This window comes from Peromyscus californicus, unplaced genomic scaffold (genome assembly GCF_007827085.1).
Source record: "Peromyscus californicus insignis strain IS unplaced genomic scaffold, ASM782708v3 Scaffold_23__1_contigs__length_62951481, whole genome shotgun sequence".
Lineage (NCBI taxonomy): Eukaryota > Metazoa > Chordata > Mammalia > Rodentia > Cricetidae > Peromyscus > Peromyscus californicus.
This window is the reverse complement of record NW_026294534.1, coordinates 58,895,986-58,918,357: the sequence shown is the minus strand read 5'-3', so window position 1 is coordinate 58,918,357 and position 22,372 is coordinate 58,895,986. Positions and strand designations below refer to the sequence as shown.

Below are 22,372 nucleotides of genomic sequence, written 5' to 3'. Positions count from 1 at the left end.
AAAACTGCAAGCCAGAAATTGGCAATTTGGAATTGGGTAGAAGGGATATGGGGCAAGGTGATTTTTTGAAACTATTGATCTAGACTTTGGGCGCGAAACCACATTTAAAACCATTGGGTTAGACTTTTGGCGGGGAACCACAACCTGTTGAACAGGATTATCTGGACTATTCAGCCGGATGATCTAGATATCTTCAAGGGCCATAAACCGCAGACAGAAAGTCTGCAGGAGCATTCTGCTCTGTATCTGTTCGAGTTGTTATGGCACATTCCTGAGGTCCTTCCTGGAACTGAGTACAGCAGGTGGTCTAAGATAGTGGCCCTACCCTAAGATGGGGTCTGTATTGCCTTCACACTACCAGCAGCCACAGTGGTGTGATTCAGAGAAGTTCAGTTCCAGTGCACAATAGGAGTTTCTGAGCTGCAGAGGTATCTCAGTTGTGCATGATGTTGGGCAGGAGGATAGGGCAGATGCCATATTGTATATCATAATCCTTGTGGCAGGAAGCAGACATTAAATTATTCTTGTACATTGTTTTGTGACTGGACATCATTGGTGTTGCATTTGCCTGAAACAAAAGGGGTGCATGAGGGATTGTAGAGCCATAGTAGGCTCTAGAGGAAATCACCACTATTTGCAGAGGGAGCTCTAGAGCATGGGCCTTTCTGTTTGGAAGAAATATCAGTAGCTGGAGGGTCAGAAACATAATAGTTTAAGGATCAGTTTTAGTTAATTTTGTGGGAGTTGTGAAGTCTATGACTAGTACATTTCTATACATATAGAATGATAGGTAGCTGGGTAACAAGATCAAGATCACAGTTTTCCTGGCTGAGTTTCCTTTGGACTTTTGATTAAAACTTGACTATATTTTCTTTCTTTTGTTCTTGGCTTATTCTCTCCATCCCCTTTATTCTTTTATAAATATTATAAACATTCTTGATTATTGTAGCTTTCATGGTAAATATAGAAATCACTTTTTGTCAATATGTGTACTATTTTTTAATAATCCCATTGAGCATTGTGAGTGTTTCCATTTTGCCTGTAGCTTTGGAATCAGCTTTTCTGTTATGAACTGTTAGACATTGTCATTGGATTATATTCAGTTTATGGTGCAAATTAACCATATATATCTTAATATTGATTCATCATGTTCCCAAAGACCATTTATTTACTTCATTTATTTAGGTTTTGCTGGTGTTAATCTGTGAAAGGCTTAGATTATTGGATAAAAAGTATTATAGGTCTTGTTAGGCTGTTGATATTTCTTCCAAACACAACGACCCCATGCTCTAGAGCTCTCTCTGCAAATGGTAGTGATCTCCTCTAGAGCCTACTATGGCTCTACAGCCCTTCATACACCCCTTTTATTTCAGTACATATTCTTTTTGGGCATGACTTGAGTTCAGATCCCAGCACCCAAGTTGGGAGCATCATAACCACCTACTAGTCCAGGTCCAGGGGATCTGCTGTCCTCTTTTCTGGTGTGTCACCTGTACATACATGAAAGACATTCTCTCAAACACACAAACATACACATAAAAGCAGTGCTAAATTTGTTTTCAAAAATGCTTGGACCTATAAAACAATTAGAGCAAAACAAGTTGCTTTAGATGCAGAATATAAGTTGTACACTGTTTCTTTAAAAATCTGTTATCTTACATTTGGTTTGGAAAAGTTTTTCTTTCCTCATTCTGATGCACTTATATCTAATCATCAATCATAGGAAAATGATCCTAATTTTATAGTTAGTATAACAAAAGTTATATTTTATTATGCTGATGGTCATCACACAAATTTCACACTTTAAATTCCTAACTAAGGTCCTAAGACTATTTCCCCAAGGCTGCTCACCTGTGTGACATATCTTAGCTGAAGTTCAGGTCCAGTCTCTAACAGAAGTCTCTGATTCGAGGGTCAGGATTTGGGGGAAATGCTATAGCTGCTGTTCAGATCACGGTCATGTATTCTCTAGATGTGCAGAGCAGAGCATTACTCTTGGTCTCTGCTCATATACTGTTCAGTGAGCATCATGGGGTTCTAGGACTGTGCTGGTTATCTTGAGTGAGTGGTATCACTGGGTTCTGGTTATTAGTGCAGCTTTAGGTGTAAAAAGGTCTTTTTTTTTTTTTTTTTTTTTTTTTTTTGCTATCCCCTTGTCCTTGAGACACACACAGTGCTCATGGGGACCATATATCAGAATTTATTAACAATTTCACAGCAGTTTGCAAATTTGGGCCACAACAGGAAAAGGAGAATGCATACAATAAATATTCCAATTCCTAATAGACAAATAAGTGCATGAAAATAAATCTCAGACACTAAAAATTATTAAGCAAAATGGTCAAAACAATGTAACTCACAGGATATTGCTGTGATCCCTTTGGTATATACTTATTTTCCCAAATTTATATTTTGTCCAGGTTTGTTATGTACCAAGTTGAAAAACACATTTAGAAAAAACAGGATGTGCAATCACTTTCAAATAAAAATGTTAATGGGTGCATAGCAGAGTTTGAGGTGTAGGATTCTGAGCTAAGCAAATCATAGTAGAGCATCATCCTAACTCAGTCAGTGTCAAGGAGGAACATGTGGGTCATGGCCAGTATTTCTTCTATTAGTGAAAAAAGCAACTAAGAGTCCAGTAAGTTTCACAATTAGTTTCCAATTTTGTTTCTCAGTTTTTTGTTTGTTAATATCATGAAAAAATAAATGATGAATATGAAGCATCAGGAAGTCTAGTGAATCTCCAGAGGAATCCATCTCTGGTCTATGTCTAATGTGTACAAACCAATGTGGTGAGGCTTCAATATCATAAGATATGAAGGGTTGTGGCAGTGGTCAGTTAAGATCAATGGAAAACTATAATGTTGCATCTCTAATGCTGTAATTTACAGCCAGTCATCACTAGGTGGAAATGAATTATTTTCTGCCTTCCCTATCAAGTGGTTATTACATATGTTTGTCTTACCATAGTAGGGTAGGTTGGGAAAATCAGACACAAACACTACCGTCACATTTGGCCTCTTCAGGTGTGGTTTTAGTCTAAAAATGAATTGGGGCATTTGAATCCATGTGGTAGTAGTATTGTATTCCAAGAGAGAAAATGCTTTCCTAATGTTCTTCTATCAGGGTCTGAGTCAAAGGTACAGTTCTGCCAAATCATAGGTTCACATGGGTTTCTTGTGGTTGTTGCTGATATCTCCTCAGTCAAGTAACCTTGCTCTTCATTCTGGTCCTAATCTGGATAATTGTATACATTTCATTTGCAATCCTGATGGTTTTATTGTGCTGGTAGCCAAACTTAACATTCACTATGTATGGCATGAAGAATGATAAGGGGAATTTTGTGTTGCTGCTATTTCCATGTCTGGCATCTCAAATCTTATTCTTCATTATAAGGTGTAAGGATGGTATAAAAGATATTTCTCGGGGCTGGAGAGATGGCTCAGAGGTTAAGAGCACTGACTGTTCTTCCAGAGGTCCTGAGTTCAATTTCCGGCAACCACATGGTGGCTCTCAACCATCTGTAATGAGATCTGGCGCCCTCTACTGGCCTGCAGGCAGAACACTGTATATATAATAAATCTTAAAATATATATATTAAAAAAAAGAGAGAGATTTCTCTCTAGTGGGAGTGGTAGATGACGGCTGCTGCTGCTGTGATATTTCTTCAAATCAATGTTAAATGTCATTCCACTGGGTTTCTTTCTTTAAAATTGTTGTTTTCAGTGTACTCCTGGTTTGGTAACTAGCTCTCAAACTTGGTGCAATATGGGCATTAGCCTTTCTCATTCACCTCAATAGCGATACCAAGCTGATTTGCCAATAATAGCCTCACAATGAACATATTGAACATAGAATGCATTCTTGGTGTAGGTGAGTTTTAGGATGAAGTCTTCATGGTTCTACTATTCTGGTAGAAATCCACCCAAGGTGCAGTAGGGTAAGTCACAAATATCATAGTTTTTTCTTGGTTTGTTTGTTATTGTAGCTGTTGGTATGGTAGTTGTTTCATTCATTGTTCCTGTTGCTATAGATATGGTTGTTGATGAAGGTGATGATGTCTCTGACTTTGCCCATCTCAGTGGTGTTCATGATGGTGAAGTGAATGATAGTGTTGTTGAACCTGCGCTTGACTCACTGGTTAATCTTAAATTACAAAATTCTACAGGAGGAGTCCCAGCAACAGTGACCTGGGTGCCTTGGCCCAGCAGATTGATACCATGACATTTTCCCATCTTGTGTTCTCTTTTAATTTCTTTGGTATAGTTTCTGTGAAACACAGGGTGTAATTTGTTATGACTCTGCCTTGCCATGTTCTATTTCCCTCTCTGTCTAGACAGAAGGTATAATACCCAGTTAGCACCAGTGCTTAGTAAAGTAATCCTAAGGCTTTTACTATCCCTATGAAAGTACAAATCATATATATTGGGTTAGCTACATTATGCTTGTAGATCATCTAATTTTCTAAGGTTCAGATTTCCCTTCTTGTCTGTGGTCCAGATTATATTGACTGTTCCAGGTGCCATGACTTCTGTCTCCTTTAAGTCTTAAACATTTCTGTCCTGTAAACACATTTATAGGGAATTAGTCTGCATGGTCCAGAAATATCTGGTTGTTGTCCAACCTCAAGTCTGATTTAATAGCTTCTTCTAAGGGAAAAGCTCTATTTGACTTTGTCTAGTATTTAACTAATAGCATGCACTTTTTTTTTTGTTTTGTTTTGTTTTGTTTTGTTTTGTTTTTTTTTCGAGACAGGGTTTCTCTGTGTAGCTTTGCGCCTTTCCTGGAACTCACTTGGTAGCCCAGGCTGGCCTTGAACTCACAGAGTTCCGCCTGGCTCTGCCTCCCGAGTGCTGGGATTAAAGGCATGCGCCACCACCGCCCGGCCAGCATGCACTTTTAATAGCCATTTTCAAGGGGTATCTTTGAGTTATAAAACTTGATTTTAAGCAGTCCATTCTGTCTTTCTATGTTGCCAGCTGAAGTTGTTTTATATGCTAAATGGAAGACCCACTATATATCTGTAGTCTGGAACCACCTCTAAACTTTAGAACCTGTAAAGTGTGTTCCTTGATTTGACTCAATAATTATTGGGCAGCCATATCAGGTTATCCAACACCCAACTGTGTATTTTGTTGCCAACTGGTGTGGTCTATGACTTTCTCTAGGTAATCTAAGCCCTGTGCTTATATCTACAAGGGTGCAGGCATATAGGCTCCTGTGAATATTCAAGGGTCTAGTGAAATCTATTTGTAGTTTATAATTAAATTGTTTAGGAGACCATGTTACAGATTGGGCTTCATGTCTGGATCTAGTTTTAAGTGCTAGACAAAGTGGCAGTCTCTAATTGCATGTATACAGGCTTTCCAGGTTCCTTCTATAAAACCATTGGAACAAAGCATGTGTGCCTACATGTCCCAGTGTTTTATGTAATTTTAGGATTTCTTCTTTACTAATTAGTCTAACATTCTCAGGTTTCTTAATTTTCCAGTCTGGTGGGTTTTTTTTTGTTTTTTTTTTTCAATAGTCATTCTCATAGGGTTGTTCTGATTTAATTCACTTCTCCACTTCACCTCATTTTTCAGTGTTGGGGTAAACTTCCAAGTTTACAAACTGTGTAACGTACCGGCCTTGATAATTTATTCTGAATTTGTTCCCTAGCAAGTTTTAGTATTCTCATCTTAATTGAACATGATGCCAATTTGTCTGCTGTTTCATTATTTTTAAATGCCTCTTTAGTCTTGCCTGTGTGCATGTTTACATGAGTTACATAAATTTTGATGTCTTTGCTGTGTATTGCTATTTCCATCCATGCCTCCCTTGACCAAATGTCTTTGTCGTTTATTTGCCAGTTAGTGGTTTTCCATTTTGATGATCGTATAGCTATACCATTGCACACACACCATGAATCAGAGAAGATGCAGATTTTCCTTTTGCCTTCCTTAGCTATTTGTGTTATAGCTTGCTGTGGTGATATTTTATTTGTGCACCACAATAAAACTTATCTGGAGATCAGAGAACAGAGCCAGCCAGCAAATTAGACACAGAGGTCAGGCATGGTGGCACACATTTTTAATTCTATCATTTGTGAGGCAGAGATCCATCTCGATCTCTTTGAGTTCAAGGCCACACTGGGAACAGAGCCAGGTGTGGTGGCACACACCTTTAATCTCAGCACTTGAGATCTTTACTTGGGAAGGACACATGCCTTTAATCCCAGGAAGTAATATGGCAGGAAGCAGAAAGGTATGTAAGGCATGAGGACCAGGAACTAGAGTCTTTTAAGCAGTTCAGATAAGATCTTTCAGGTGAGGACTGAGAGGCTTTTAGTCTGAGAAAACAGTAACTTGCTCTCTTCAGACTTTCTGGAGGCTGAGGATTTCGTCTGAGGATTTGTGGAAACAGGATCAGCTGAGGAGTTGGCAAGGTGAGGTTGGCTGTGGTTTGTTCTGCTTCTCTGATCTTTCAGCATTTACCCTAACATCTGGCCCCAGGTTTTTATTAATAAGACCTTTTGAGATTCATGTTACTATCAGTGTTGTTATTACTTCAGCGTGTTGTGCTGATTTGGTGATTCCTCCCTCAGTACTAGCCATTCCTTCCCCTGGTCTATAAGCGGCTGCTTTCCACTTAGTTTTGGTTCCATCAGTGGTTCATGAGCCATCAGTAAACCATTTGTTAGCCAAATGCTGTGACCATTCTATTGGTCCCCACAGTCCAATGGGGTACTCTTTTGGGTGAGTGGTGAGCATTTTAGGGATGGGGACTGTAGGCAACTGAGCTATTTCCTCATTGTGGGAAGGCACAGAGCCCTTTGCTTCCACATCCTGGTCATGAAGGAATTCAGATAGGTACCATTTCCACTGTGATACCTTTGCTTTCATGGCTAAGCCCACAAAGGACTCTGCCTTTGAGCTGATCCAATCTATCACTGAGCAAGTATCTAAATGCCTATTGTTCTCAAAGGTTCAGTATCTTTACCAGGCACCATTTACATTAAAGAAAGGGTCACAAGTTCCTCCTGCTGAGGATAAGGAAAATGACTACTTTTACCAAGAAAATATTTTCCTCAAGCCCCTGAGGGAATGGAGACCCTTATCTAAATGCTTGACCTTAGGAAAAGGACTTCTTGGGGACCAGACACTCCAGTACAATTTAAGAGCAATTTCTGGGGCTGGAGAGATGGTTCAGCAGTTAAGAGAAGGGACTGCTCTTCTAGAGGACCTGGGTTCAATTTCCAGCACCCATATGGCAGTTCACAACTGTCTGTAATTCCAGTTCCAAGGGACCTGACACTCATGACAAAACACCAATGCACATGAAATAAAAATAAATAAATTTAAGAAAGACCAATTTTCATTTCTACAGGGGCACAATGCAGCATAAGCACTGAACTGTTCCCTAATTGTGTTCCATTGTGTCCTAGTCTTATTATATGGGCCTTCCCCCCATAAGCCAGTGTTTTCTATTTAAAAAGATATTTCAGCTTTAAATCAAACCAAGTTTCTCTAAGAAGAAGCCTTCCCCCTTCTTAGGATAAAGCTTCTTTATTACATTTTTAACAAGGTGAGTTGGAAATTGGTACAGAATTTAATATACTAATATTTGTATTTTAAGAATTTGATTAATAAGTATTTCTGGTCTAGTGAAAATAGAAATAGTTTTTTTAATAAAAAATTTATGCATTAAAACAACACGGAGAGAACTGCATTCATTAAATCTTCTGAGGTGAGTTAAAATAAACACAGGAAATACTTTGTGATCAGCAGTCTCGGGTTGAAATACAAGCAGTCTGATTTTTTTTTGTTTTGAATTTTGTTGACACAGGGTCTCTCATTGTAGTAGCCTTCCCTAGTCTTGGTCCTCCTGCCTCAGTGTCCCTAGTATTTCTCATACAAGAACCAGAGTGATCTAGTGAAAGCATTGCTCAGCTCATGCCACTGTGAGCTCTAAAAGTTCTTCAGTGACTTCAGATTCTTAGCCCTAAGTCTTGATTACTTTGTTAGGATAATCTGCATGTGGGTCTAAGGTTCTGACTCAGGTGGTCTTGCATGTCTATCCTTAAAGCATTAAGCATGTGTAGATGTGCCTGTTTTGTGTCAGGAATTTTTTTTCTTAGATTTAACATTTTCTTTGACCAATATATCCATTTCTTCTATCTTATCTTGAATGCTTGATATTCTTTCTTCTGTCTCTTGTATTCTTTTGTTGAAGCTTGCCTCCATAGTTCTTGTTTGCATTCCTAAACTTTTCATTTCCAGAATTTCCTCAGTTTGTATTTTCTGTATTGCTTCTATTTCCATTTTTAAATCTTGAACAATTTTATTCATTTCTTTCAACTGTTTGTTTCCTTTTTCTTGGCTTTATTTAAAGGATTTATTCATCTTCTTCAATTGTTTGTGTTTTCCTGGATTTCCTTAAGGGATTTATTCATTTCCTCTTTAAGGACTTCTACCATCTTCATGTAGTTGGTTTTAAGGTCTTTTTCTTGTGCTTCAGCTATGTTGGAATATTCAAGGACTGCTGTGGTAGGATAGCTGGGCTCTGGTGAAGGGAGACATATTGCCCTGGCTCTTATCAACTGTGTTCTTATGCTGGCAGCATGCATCTAGGTTTGGGATGATTATAGTTCTAGGTGATGATTTTTGGGTTTGCCTTAGTTGCATGCGTGATACATTCTTTGGTTTTTGTTTCCCTTCTGGATTTTTCAAGAGTGTGATGGCTGTGTGTTACCTGATTTACTTGCATGCTCAGCTGGTGTGTTCACAGGGAATGTCTGTTGGTGTTGGTGGCTGGGCTGCAGCAATGAGTGGGGAGGGAGGTGTAGAGAGGAGGGTCTGTGGAATCCAGATGAGAGGTGGGCAGAGGGGAAGGGAGGCTTCAGCTGGTAATCTGTTGCACCACTAGGGATCAACCTCAGGGGATAGGGTCTTGGGGAACAGAGTGCATGTCGGCCTTTTATGTTCTTTCTGCCTCATCTTCCACAATGGTCTTTGAGATTTAAGAGGGGATTGAGCTACATATGTTGCTTTAAAACTGAGCATTCCCCAGTCCCTTACCCTCTGCACCTTGACCAGTTATGCACCACCATGTTAATCACAATCTAATTCAATTAGAAACGTCTAAGTTGAGGGGTGGGAGGTCCATTTATCTATAGATAGAATGATCAGTTCTTTTAAGTCAGTTTAATTCTATGTCCACTTAGCAGCATGATTATCATACACTTTTCCCTAAAGCCCATGACCTATTTATCCTTAGGTTCTTAGTCTAACAGTAGTACCAGGCATGTGTTTCATCCTGTGGAGAGGGACGTAGATTGTCAGGAAGTGGTTGTTTACTCTCACGATATTTGTGCTACTATTGTAGTTGTGGGCAGGTCTTGCAAGGTCAGTCTTTACTGTAGCTTGAAGTGTTGGGCATGACTCATGATTACTTGTCTCCTCCACTTCTTGCATAGCACCTTCCAGCACTATGAAAACAAGTCAGTAGGGATAAAGCTTCTGCTTCTTACCATGTTGATTTTGCCATGCTCCAGGACTCAAGCATATGATGTCTTCATCAATAGGGTCTTATCATCAAGTTCTTGAGGATAACCAAGCGCTATAGCAATACAATGTAACATTTGAGGGATTTTTTTGGGACCCAGTTGGCAAGAACCCTGAAAGAAGTAACTTACACATGGCACAGAGTTTTCATTTGTTTCCCTCTGGTGTCCAGTAGGGGCATTGTTGATCTGTTTCCAAGTAACTCCATTTTAATTCTGTCTCTGTCTCTGTTTCTCTCTCCTGTGTGTGTTTGAGTGTATGTAAATTTTTATGTCTTTTTTTTATCTTTTTCCCCTCTCACTTCTGAATCTACCTCCATTCCTCCATCCGAGTTTAATACTCCCTGAAGCATTCTTTATATCTTTGCATTCTATCTCTTCTCTTTCCTTAGCAATTCCCATGGCGTTTTATTAATTTCATGAACTCTATTGGTATTAAAATTGAAACACATATCTGAAGGTTTTTTTTGTTTGTTTTTGTTTTTTGAGACAGAGTTTCTCTGTGTTGTTTTGCTATCGAACTCACAGAGCTCTGCCTGCCTCTGCCTCCTGAGTGCTAGGATTAAAGGTGTGCACCACCATGTCTGGCACATATCTGAAGATTTAACACTAACCTCCACAGTGACAGAAAACATGGGATGTTTACTTTCCTTTCTCTGGGTTGCCTTTCTCAAAATAACAGTTTCCAGCTCCTTCCATTGTGTTGTGTATTCCAAAGTTTCATTATTCATCAGTTGATGCAAATCTAGGTTGTTACCATTTCCTGGCTACTGTAAATATAATCACAATGAATTTAGATTAATAGATGTCTCTAGAATAAGATATGGACTCCCATATATATACATATGAGTGGTACTGCTGGGTCATATGGTGTATCTAGAGTTAGCTTTTTCAGACATCTCCATACTGATTTTTAAAATGGTTGCATCAGTTTCCATCCCCTTAAGCAGTAAAATGGAGTTCCCTTTTCCAAAAATCAATGCCAGAACTTGTCTTTATTTACTTGTTTTTTAATTTTAACTATTGTAACTGGGGTGAGATGAAATCAAGAGAAAAGTTGTAATTTGCATTTCCCTAATACCTAAGTATGTTGAACACTTTTAAGTGTTATGTCAGCCATTTGTATTTCATTTTCTGAGGATTCTTTATTCAGCTCTATGTCCCATGATTAACATTTAAAATTCTACTTTTAGTATGGTTTTGTGAGGGACAGCCACACTTAAGAATATATGTTAGTATTTATTAAAAACATATGTATTGTGCAATATATTATACTTTAAATCAAGGTCAGCTGGGGTTCTAAATAGACTCTGTCTCAAAACAGGAAAACAAATCAAAATTATATACACCTTTTTAAAATGTTTAGTTTTGTTTTTTTTTTTGAGATGAGTCTTACTTTAGTTGACTAGGTCAACCAGCATGCCCTTGAATTCATGCATATCACCCTGCTTTTGCCTCCCAATGGCTGGGATTATTGGTTTGTGCTGGAATGCTCAGCAATATTCATTTTTGAAAATGATTGTATGGGCACCAGTCGCAGATCCCTGAAATGACTTTTAACAGGTATTATATTGTCCTAATTTTCCAGTGCTCCTTTTCCTGTATGTTACTTCATTTTGTTCTTCTATTCTAGGGTGTGTGTGTGTGTGTGTGTGTGTGTGTGTGTGTGTGTGTTGACTTTGTAGCACAGGTTTTAAAACTCAATGATCTTCCTGTCTCTCTGTGTGGGGTCCTCATGTTAAAAGAATGCAACACCTTATGCAGCTTGAAAAATAAGTTTTATGATGCAAGTTATCTATTTATTTATTTTACAAATTTAATTTTAGTTATTTTATGTGTACATGTATTTTCCTGTATGTGTGTCTTTATACCCCATTCATGCATTGTGATCAGGGAGGCTAGGAGGTGGTGTCTGAACCTCTGGGCCTAGAGTTACAGATAGTACTGAGCTTCCATGTATACTGGGAATGGAACCTGGGTGCTCTGCAAGACTCATTAGTGCTCTTAACTGCTAATGTGTTTTTCATCCCAAGTTTTCTGTTCTTGATAATGTTTCCTATTCAAGGCAGCCTAGTCAGGGGGTAAGACACCTGTTGCTTATTAAAAAGTGGGATTCTCCTTCAGGTGAGAGAATTAGTCTCAGATAGGGATGGGCTCCCTAATTGTTTATCCAATACAATGTTGTCAGCCCTTAAATCATATACCTACAAGCAACAAAGATGGACTCAGAAGGTTGCATTCGAATGTTTCAAGATACTTATTCACACAGGAAGAAGTTAGAAGAAAAGTATTTTGGAAGGGATGGACGGAGGACAACAAAGGGGGAAAGTGGTATAATATTTTTTTATTATAAATGTATAGAAATAAAGTTTAAATAAAAAGAGGGGCTAGAGAGATCACTGAGCTATTCAGACCACTGGGTGTTGTTGCAGAGGACTCAGGTTCTATTTCCAGAACCCACATGGTAGCTAACCATTTGCTGTAACTCCCCTTCAGGGCATCTGCCACCTTATTCTGGCCTCTGTATGCAATATGTACAGACACATGCAGGCAAAACACATTATAACTAAAATAACTAAAGATTAAAAAAAATAAGAAAAGAATGGAATTCTCTAGAGTGATGTCACAGCCCTGAACCAGACAGTAGCCAGGGCTGATTAAAATGAACTCCTGCTGGTCCGCATGAAAGCAGCTATGGCCTTCCTCTGAGCCAGCCTTCTCATTGGTAAAAGCAGCCTTATTCTGAGGTTACAATATCTCAGCATAGCCATCCAACTAAAAAGAGCAACCACAGTGCTACTAGGTGATTTTCCTTGATGTTTTCTATATCTGTGTTCTCTGTCCTTTGTATTTGTGAGAATTATGGTATCAGTACATCTATCTTTTTTAAATGAAGCATACTTTCCAAAGCAGTCTAATTTCACAATGTCATTTACTTGATTTTCAGCTAATATCTTGTGGTATAAGATAAACATGCCAGAGGCATTTCTTTCCATCATTTTTGTAATTTTTGTTTGTTCCTGTATGACTTTGAGGTAAGCTCTCAAAAGGTCTCTGCTTTTACTTTGTTACCATGTTCAGAAGTGGATTGTTCATTGAAACTGCTTAGGAATAGGTAGAACTCTACATGAACATGTTCAGACTCCCTAAGCAAAATCCCCATGCTCTGCTTGCCTCCTGCAGGTAAGAAATCTCTCTCAGTTCTTCTGTCTTGGCTATTGTGATGGCTATTCTTGGTAGTCAAACTGACTACCACTGGGATTAACTAAAACCCAAAGAATTGGATACATCCCTGAGGGATTTTTTCTTAATTAAAGAATTTGAAATAGGAAAACCCTTCATTAATCTGGATATTTTGAGGCAGTGAGATCCACCTGGTAAGGGCCAGCCTACATATATAAAGAATATTGAAGAAGGAAGCACTTTCCCTTTGCTTGCTTGCTCTAGCTGTGCTTGGAACTTCATTTCTTTCCTGTCATTAGAACCTACTTCTCAGGTTACTAGTGTATACTTGAAGACCAGCTGAGAATAATTGAGAATAAAACAGGGCTGGAGAGATGGCTCAGCAGTTAAAGGCTAGGCTCACAATCAAAATATAAGAGGATAAAACAGACCTTCTCTAAAGCCAGGAATATGCTTGGGAGATCTAGTAATGATCTGGGGCCAGGGCCTTTGTGGAGGGGTTGCTTCAGATCCTGAGAACCCAATTCTTTCCACCACATGGGGCTATGGTTGTCAGTTCCAAGGGTGCTTTGGGTTTGATCAGTGGTGTTCTTGGGATTCCCTGTGTTTCACTTGTGCAACATTGTTTTCTTAGCCTTCTCCTGAGTTAGTCCCATTTTATGACAGTTTCTGCTGACTTCATCATAGAAGTTCCATGTTTCCTTCCATTTTCCACTGGATGTAGTATACAAGATGCTATTCTTCTTAAGACCTTACTTGGCATGAGACATAGCTTGTGCAAGACTTCCTCAACCCTGCCTTTGTCTTTTCTGCCTTCTGTTTTTCCTGTCTTTCTCATCTTCTGGCTCCTGTACCTCACAATTTTGTCACTGGTGTACTTAAGAAATAATTCTGGGAGTATCTTTGCTGTGTGTGTCTCCCATCTGCCTGTGTGGCTAGACTTGCAGTCTCCTTTCCCTATTTAAATTGTTCAGAGTGCAACTTGGAGTCTGAATCTAAAAGAAAGATGACAGTATACCTGGAATACAAAATCTGTTCTAGGTTGGTTCCTCTTTGAGCATTAGCCAAAGCTTAATGCATGCTATAATTACTTTTTTAGCATGATCTCTCCTTTGTCATATTAATTGCAGAACAGCTATACCTCCAGTTTTTTAGAAAAATGTTTCTGAGATAGGCTTTCCTGTGTTGACTCACGTGGACTTGATCCCAGTCTGTTGTTCCCCAGGGCAATTACCTTCCAGTCCTCTTGATTAAACCAACCAAATTCTTAAATTTAATGGCTGTATCCTCACCGAGTTTAAAATTATCTATTTCAGTCATGTAGTTAGCTATCCATTTGACAATGGTTGAGATTAGCAATGTGGAGTCAGGCAATCAATTTTAGATGACCCGTCAGTGTCCTGACTTGTCATTTCTTAGGGTCCAGAGATAAGGGCAATCTGGATAGAGGACTGATCTTATCATGAAACCAAATTGCTGTAGTTATACTAGTTCAACCAGAATAGAAGGTCTGGGTAAAATGGTGTGGCCCTGCCTAACTGGACTATTTTCCTGGTTTAAGATGTTCAGCCTGAGAGAAAAGGTGTGAGTACTCTTTGGTGTTCTCCCATACAAATCCCTAATCTCTAGAGCACATGGCCATAAAGCCTGTTTGAACTTTTCAAAATAATTCTTTGAGATTATAACTACATCATGTCCACAGACTCTTTCCTGCTTGCAAGTCCTACCATTGACCTTTCACTATTTTCTAATTTGTGGCCTTTTTTTCCTTTAAAAACAGTAGCAACAGTTGCCATTTGACATATCTTTGGTTGTAGGAGTTCCTGGCTAAGAAGCAAAGGGTTGAATGCACTGGACATTGAGTGTGTGATGGAATGTTCACACAAAGGACCATGTGTCTTGGAAGAGGAACAGGAAGTGCTCTGGGAGACTGGAAGAATGTCTACTAAAATACTAGAGACCTGTCTCCTGGGGTGGAAGGGCAAAGCTGGGAAGACCTTTGCTGTCTGAGTCATTTGATCTCTGATCACCCAGTAAGGGAGGTGCTAATGTCCTGAGGCGTAGCTGGGTGGCTGTAACTAATGTGGAACCCTTGGAAGGCTTAGTAATCAAGAGTACCAGTGGTGAGTAGCTCTAAGATTCTTTCTAGGGATCATCTCTAATGGAGCTGTAGGGAGTTGTGATGGATTCCACAAGCCATGCCTTTGTGAGTGTGAGGGTCACTGTCTTCACTGTCACAGAGCAGGAAGAGCAGTTCTTCTGAACTGCAGAAGTTTCTTAGATATACATGGTGTTGGGTGGATGAAAGAGGCAGATTCCATATCTTGTGCCATAGTCCACACATAGGAAATTGAAATTTTAATTATTCTTCTACATTGTTTTCTGTGTGGACATCAGTGGGGCTAAAACAACAAGGGGACATGACAGTTGGCAGAGCCATAGCAGATTACCTTGATTTACAGAGAGAGCTCTAGAGCATGGAGCCTGTCAGGAAGAAATATCTGTAGCTGGGGGTTCAGAAACATAACAGTTTAAGGGTCATTTTGAGATAATTTTGTGGGAATTGTAAAGTCCGTGTTTAATTTCTAAACACATAAAATCATAGATAGCTGGGTAACATTGGCCAAGAGTGATTAAACAAAGTGATTCCTAGTCCCGTGAAGTAACTTCATAGAGAACTTGCTATAACTCTGGTCTGAGCTTGGCAGGATCTATCCCAATTAAGAAGCCAAATTTGGGGGGGCGGTCACCCATGTTGTACTGGTTCTGGAAACAAGAAAGATGCAAATTTTTTTTTTTTTTTCGAGACAGGGTTTCTCTGTGTAGCTTTGCGCATTTTCCTGGAACTCACTCGGTAGCCCAGGCTGGCCTCGAACTCACAGAGATCCGCCTGGCTCTGCCTCCCGAGTGCTGGGATTAAAGGCGTGCGCCACCACCGCCCGGCTGAAAGATGCAAAATTTAAAGGACATGGATTCTTCCACTCTGGTTCCAGTTCAACCCTGTTGCACCCATCTTGTTTTGCAGAGTCAGAAACCCAGTGAGGAGACTGTGAGAGTTCATTGCATGAAGTTATGAAGATGAAGCCTGTGTTGTATTTTGAGACCATTGGATGTTGAGAGACCCAAGCTATAAGGCATCTGCCATGGACCCCTGCATACAGGTAGTGGAAATAGCAAAGGAGAGACATGTATATAAGTTGCATGGATAGAGGTATCTGAGCCCTTTGAGAATTAAGCCCCACATGTCTGAGACAGAGCTACATAATTTGATGGTTTCCCTTCTGAGTTTTAGTCTTGCCTTGCTACAATATTCCCTCATTGTGTCCACATTCCTCTCTTTGTTAATTTATTCATCTCTCATATAGTCCTTCCTGACTTCAGTTCCCCTCCTTCTGTACCTCCCAGCCCCCTCCTCTGCTCCCTTCTTTCCCAGATCCCCTCCTCCCCTGTTTCCCTTCATAAAAGTGCAGATCTCCCTGGAATATCAAGGAAATTTGGCATGACAAGTTACGGTAAATCTAGGCACAAGGCTTCATATCGAGGCTGAATAAGGCAACCCAGAAGGAGGAAAAGGTTCCCAAGAGCAGGCAAAAGAGTGAACACTCCCCAGCTGTTAGGAGTCCTACAAAGATACCAATTATTCAACCATAATACATATGCAGAGAACCTGGTGCAGACCCATGCAGGATCCATGAATGCTGCTTCTGTCTCTGTGATCCCCTATGAACCCAGCTTATTTGATTCTATGGGCTGTCTTCTCTTGTCCTCATTTAGGTTAGGAAATTTTTTTTTCTATGATTTTTTTTTGAAAATATTTTATGGGCCTAAGTACTGGGATTCTTTTTCTATTCCTATTGTTCCTAGGTTTGATCTTCTCATAATGTTCCAGATTTCCTGGATGTTATGTTTTGGGAATTTTTTTAGATTTAAAATTTTCTTTGACCAATATGTCCATTTCTTCTATCATATCTTCAGTGCCAGAGATTGTCTCTTCTTTCGCTTCTATTCTTTTGGTGAAGCTCACCTCTATAGTTCCTGTTTGCTTACCTACATTTTTAATTTCCAGAATTTCTTTGGTTTGTACTTTTTTTTGCTCCTATTTTCATTTTTTTGTTCATTTCCTTCAACTGATTTCTTTTCCATGGCTTTCTTTTAGGGATTTATTCATTTTCTCCAATATTTTGTTTATATTTTCCTTGCTATCTTTAAGGGATTTACCCATTTCCTCTTTAAGGAACTCTATCATCTTTATAAAGTTTGTTTTAAGGTCTTTACTTGTGCTTCAGCTGTGTTGGAATATTCAGGGCTTGTTGTAGTAGAATTGCTGGGCTCTGGTGGTGACATATTGCCCTGGTTGTTGTTGATTATATATATTTTTAAATTATTTATTTATTATGTATACAATGTTCTGTCTGCACACATCTCTGCAGGCCAGAAGAGGGTGCCAGATCTCATTACAGATGGTTGTGAGCCACCATGTGGTTGCTGGGAATTGAACTCAGGGCTTCTGGAAGAGCAACCAGTGCTCTTAACCTCTGAGCCATCTCTCCAGCCCTGTTGATTATATTCTTAAGCTAGCATCTAGGTATCTGGGTTTGGAGTGGTTATGGATCTAGGTGCTAATTTCCCAGCTCTTTGTTGAATGTGTGTTTTCTTCCTTGGTTCATATTTGCTTTCTGGTCTTCAGGTCTTCTGGTCTGTGTGGTCTATGGTTGAACAGCAGCAGTTCCTTCCCCATATCCAAGTTGGAGGCTCAAAATCTGGTGGCAAATGTGGCCTCTGTTCCAGCATAGAGTCTTTGCCAAAGTTGGGAGCTGAGAAAAGATGAAGTGGAGATGTTGGGGATAGTGTGGGAGGCACCAAGAAAGTGGGGGAAGTTTTAGGGCAGGTGGCTTACGTGGATTTCTGGCAGCTGGTATGTCCTTTGTTTACTATATCATCTGGACCAAGGCTTCCCCCTCCCTCTATTCTTCCCAGATTTCTGCCCCACCTCCTCACCCCCCATCCACTGTTACTCTCTTTCTCTTTAGAAAACAGTAGGCCTCCTAGAGATATAACCAAACACATCATAACAGGATGTGATAAGACTAGACACAAACCCTCATTTCCAGGCTGGATTAGGCAACCTAGTAGGAAGAAAAAGGTACCAGAGCAGGCAAAGGATTTAGAGACACTCCTACTGTTAGGAATCACACAAACACCCAAGCTAAACAACCACAGCATATATGCAGAGCACCTGGCACAGACCCATGTATGCTCCATGATTGCCACTTCAGTCTCTGTGAACCCCTATGATCCTTGCTTGATTCTGTAGCCTTTCTTCTTCTGGTATCCTCAATGTCCCTGCCTTCTATATTCCTCACCCCTTTTCTTCCATGGAGTTCTTTGGGAGACCATCCCTCACCCCCACATTTCTCCAGAGTACTCTTGAGTAGGAGCAGTAGTAAATGTTAGATAGAAGGATAGAGGGGAGAGAAACAGATAGAAAATACAGGATAGACTCAGGAGAGCCTGGATCCTAATCCATTGGGCCTCAACTGTCTCTGCTCTAGGGTTTTTAAAGGAATGCTAAGGAGTAGAGCAAAAGACCTCCCCCCATCACAGCCAAGTGCAGACCATCTCAGACACCTGCACTCAGGCCTGTGGTCTAGTCATCCTCTCTGTGCAGACCTGCTGGGTAAAGCCCAGATGTGCTCCAACAGGGTTCCCAGAGCTCTTCCTAGTGTTTGGATGAACATTCTCTACATCTGCTCCAATCAGCTGCTGGAGAATGTGTCTCTAATTACAGTTGGGCTAGACACCAATTTATGATTTTTTTTTTTTTGGTTTTTTCGAGACAGGGCTTCTCTGTGTAGCTTTGCGCCTTTCCTGGAATTCGCTTTGGAGACCAGGCTGGCCTTGAACTCACAGAGATCCACCTGCCTCTGCCTCCCGAGTGCTGGGATTAAAGGCGTGCGCCACCACCGCCCGGCCCCAATTTATGATTTTAATGCAAAATATGGTTAATCATTTCATTGGCTTTTTTCTTTAATTTTGTTTTGATTAGTTGTATTTTATTCTGCCCTAATTCTCTCAGCCATTCAACTTCTGGTTCTTTCTCATCCAGGCAGTGCAAGGCATGGGCTCCCTCTTTTGGCATGGGCCTCAAATTAGACCAGTCATTGACATGGTCTAACCAGTCACCATTACCCAAACAGATTAGAAAACAGTAGGCCTCCTAGGGATATAACCAATGCAAACAATAGAAGTGTGAGTTGAAGGATTGTATTTTGACTGGATTGGTGTCTTAGTCCCATCACTGGGAGCCTTATGTGGTTACAGAAGATGGCCAATTAAGGTTCCACATTCTCAATTACTTAGAGTACTCAGTAGGGTCACTATCATAGATTCTAGGAAGTTTCCACTGCACTAAATTTTTGTATCCACCCTTAAACCCCCTCCCCTCATTCCAGTCATCTCTCTCTGTATTCCTTGTCTCCATCCCTCTGTTACTCACCTGATCATTCGTGTTCCCATCCACACCTGCCCCTAGTTAACCTGCAAAATATGTTCTGTTTCCTCTTTCCAGGGAGATCCATGAATCTTCCCTATAGCCATCCTAGTTACTTAGCCTCTCTGGGTCTGTGCTTGTACTGTGATTATTCTTTACTTAGCACTAATATCCATTTATAAGTGAGTACATATCACATTTGTCTATGTGGCTTTGTGTTGCCTCACTCAGGATAATAACCAACTCAAGAAACTGGATATCAACAAACCAAATAATCCAATTAATATGGGGTACAAATCTAAACAGAGAATTGTCAATAGAGGAATCTAAAATGGTTGAGAAACACTTAAAGAAATTTTCAACATTGTTAGCCATCAAGAAAATGCAAATCAAAGCCACTTTGAGATTTTATCTTACACTCGTTAGAATGCCTATGATCAATACCTCGAGTTACAGCTCATGCTGGCAAGTATGTGGAGCAAGGGGAACACTCCTCCATTGCTAGTTGGAGTGCACACTTGTATAGCCACTGTGGAAATCAATATGGCAGTTCTTCAAAAAATTGGGAATCTATCTACCTCAAGACCCAAATGCCACTCTTGGACATATACCCAAAAGACACTCCTCCATTGTAGCACAAGCACACTTGCTCAACTATGTTCATATAGGCTTTACTCATAATAGCCAGAAACTGCTAGGTGTGTAAGAGATTGTGTTGATTGAAGATTGATGTGGAACGCCTCCTCCACTGATGGTGGCAATATCCCTAAACAAGTGGGCCTGGGCTGGATAAGAGACCTATCTGAGCATGAGATAGTGACCAAGCAAGAGAGAAAGTGAGGAGACAATGTGTGTCAATGGGTTTTGCAATCAGTTGCTAGCTTGAATTTCTATACTCTACTCCCAAAATTATGAACTGTGATTTGATAGAATCAGCCAAATAAACCTGTTCATTACCAGAGATGCTGTTCATTACAGAGGATTTAATCTCTCCTGTCCCATGTTGTTGATTTATGATCAACAGTTGCATTACTGTTATTTTCATTTGTCTATTTGTACCTCTTTAAACATGCATCTCCTTTAGTAAGATCTTCTTAATGTTACATTATAAACTGGGCACTTCAGGTTTCTAAAAGATGAATACAGAACTGGAGTAAATACATAACTCTTTCTAGGAACTTCAATAAAAACATTTGAGTTCTTTTTATTTTTTTGTTTGATTTTTTGTAGCAGAGACAGGTTCTTATTAATATGTATGTCTGGTTGTCTTGGAACTCATTACATTGACCAGGCTGAAATCCAATTCAATTAAATTCACCTGCTTCTGCCTCCTGAGTGCCAGCATTGAAGGTATGAACCAGTACATCCATCTTGCCCATCTTTTTTTGTACTTAGTAGTTGTTCATAAAATTTCTTTGCTGTATACTCAGTATCACTGATCTGTTTGCTTGTCTCTCTCTGTCTGTTAATTGGCATTTCACTTTCAAGGCTATATCCTATTCAAAGGGTGCAGAGATGATAGAGGTGAACCTATTCAGCTACCTCCTAAAGGAATTTGATGATTGCATTACAACTTCTGTGTTATGGAATAAGTGTGGGAAGCACCAGAATTCTATGACTATATTGTCAAAGAAGTATACATTTACTATATTGTCATTTTCATACTTTCTCTTTTACACATGTATGGGATATTTTAGAATACAGTGACCTATGATGATGTGCATATAGATTTCACTTGGGAAGAGTGGACTTTGCTAGATCCCTCCCAGAGGAATCTCTACAAAGATGTGATGGTGGAGACCTACAGTAACCTCACTGCTGTAGGTAAGACTGAATTTTCCTTCACATTTTAAAATAAGGGGATAACTGTTTCTTGGTTATTAATGCTCTTCTGTAGTTTTGGCTGAGAAAGAGGAAGAATGAGCTGAATAAATCAGGCATGGTTCTAAGGTTCACTTAACACAGTAACTTAAATATTACACAGTTTCTTATAATATGCTTTTCATTTTCTGATACTATATTTTAGGCTACAGTTGGGAAGACCATAATATGGAAGAACATTGTCAAAGTTCTAGAAGACAGAGAAGGTAATTTTCATGTGCAAGGTGATACAAATGTGCCTCTGAAGAAATTTTGATGTGTCCTGGAAGTTTTAAAAGAAGCAACAGTGTAATTAAGCACAGCTTTAAGTGTATTGATGATTATTAAATTCTCACAAAACCTTATACATCAATGTAAGGTAGCTGATTTATGTTTGCAAGGCATTCTTCTAAGAAAGAAGACAGGAAAATAATGCTGTAATATATATCATCTTTTGGATCATAGCCCTGTGAGAGCTATACTGTAGAACTGCCAATCCACTTAGTTTCATACCACTCAGATACTGCAAAATGTACACATGTTGAATAGGTGATAAGTTTATATCCAAAGCCTTCTAATAGTCAGATTGTCCATAGTAAAGCTGATGTTTCATATACTTGTGTACTTGTACTCACTTTGCTAAGTTAAGCTAAAGAGACAGTTTATGAGGGTTAGAAGGTTGTTGTGGAGAAAACTTAAACCCTATACCAAATGTTTACTATGATTAGAAAGTCAAACTATGTGAATGCAATGTGGAAACCATTTATTTGTTACTTTCTTTTATGAATATACCATATGTCACTCTGGATACAAAGTGTGTTAGCATAGGGATATGGGAAGAAGCATATGTTCCTCTCTCTCTCCCAAAACAATTAGAAGATATGTAGTAGTCCCCACTTTGAGTAGACTTGTTGAATGTGATACAAGTTTACAATTAATTGGTTTTCTGATATAATTGGGAATGTATCAACAAACTCAAACTTCAGAGAAGCCCTATGAGTACTAAGAATGTGCAAATACTTCTGTTTGTCTGGTTCACTTTGCAAATGTAGTATGACTCATAGTCTAGAAAATTTATGAATCCATTAACTGTGGTAAAGAGTTGAGTTCTTTTAGCTCTCTTGTAATATGGGGAAAAAAAATCTCATATAGAGAAAAGATGGTATAAGTGTGAGCCATATAATAGAGACTCTTTCCATCACAGGTATTCTTAATGAAGGGGAATACATGAATGTGAGCAAAGTAATAAAAACTTAAGTTCTGATTCCCCTTTATAATTAGACAAAATTGTA

General features: G+C 39.4%; 1 protein-coding gene across 2 annotated transcripts in view; it reads left to right on the top strand.

Moving 5' to 3' along the window:
* The window catches only part of LOC128119185 (zinc finger protein 431-like), a 29,942-nt gene that overhangs the window by 5,718 nt on the left and 1,852 nt on the right, over window positions 1-22,372 (top strand). For both annotated transcript variants that reach the window (XM_052752436.1, XM_052752437.1), the window contains exons 2-4: window positions 15,756-15,891; window positions 20,918-21,044; window positions 21,247-21,307. In XM_052752436.1, coding sequence (XP_052608396.1) covers window positions 15,841-15,891; window positions 20,918-21,044; window positions 21,247-21,307 — 239 coding nt within the window. In that variant the 5' untranslated portion in view covers window positions 15,756-15,840. The remainder of the gene's footprint in view (window positions 1-15,755; window positions 15,892-20,917; window positions 21,045-21,246; window positions 21,308-22,372) is intronic.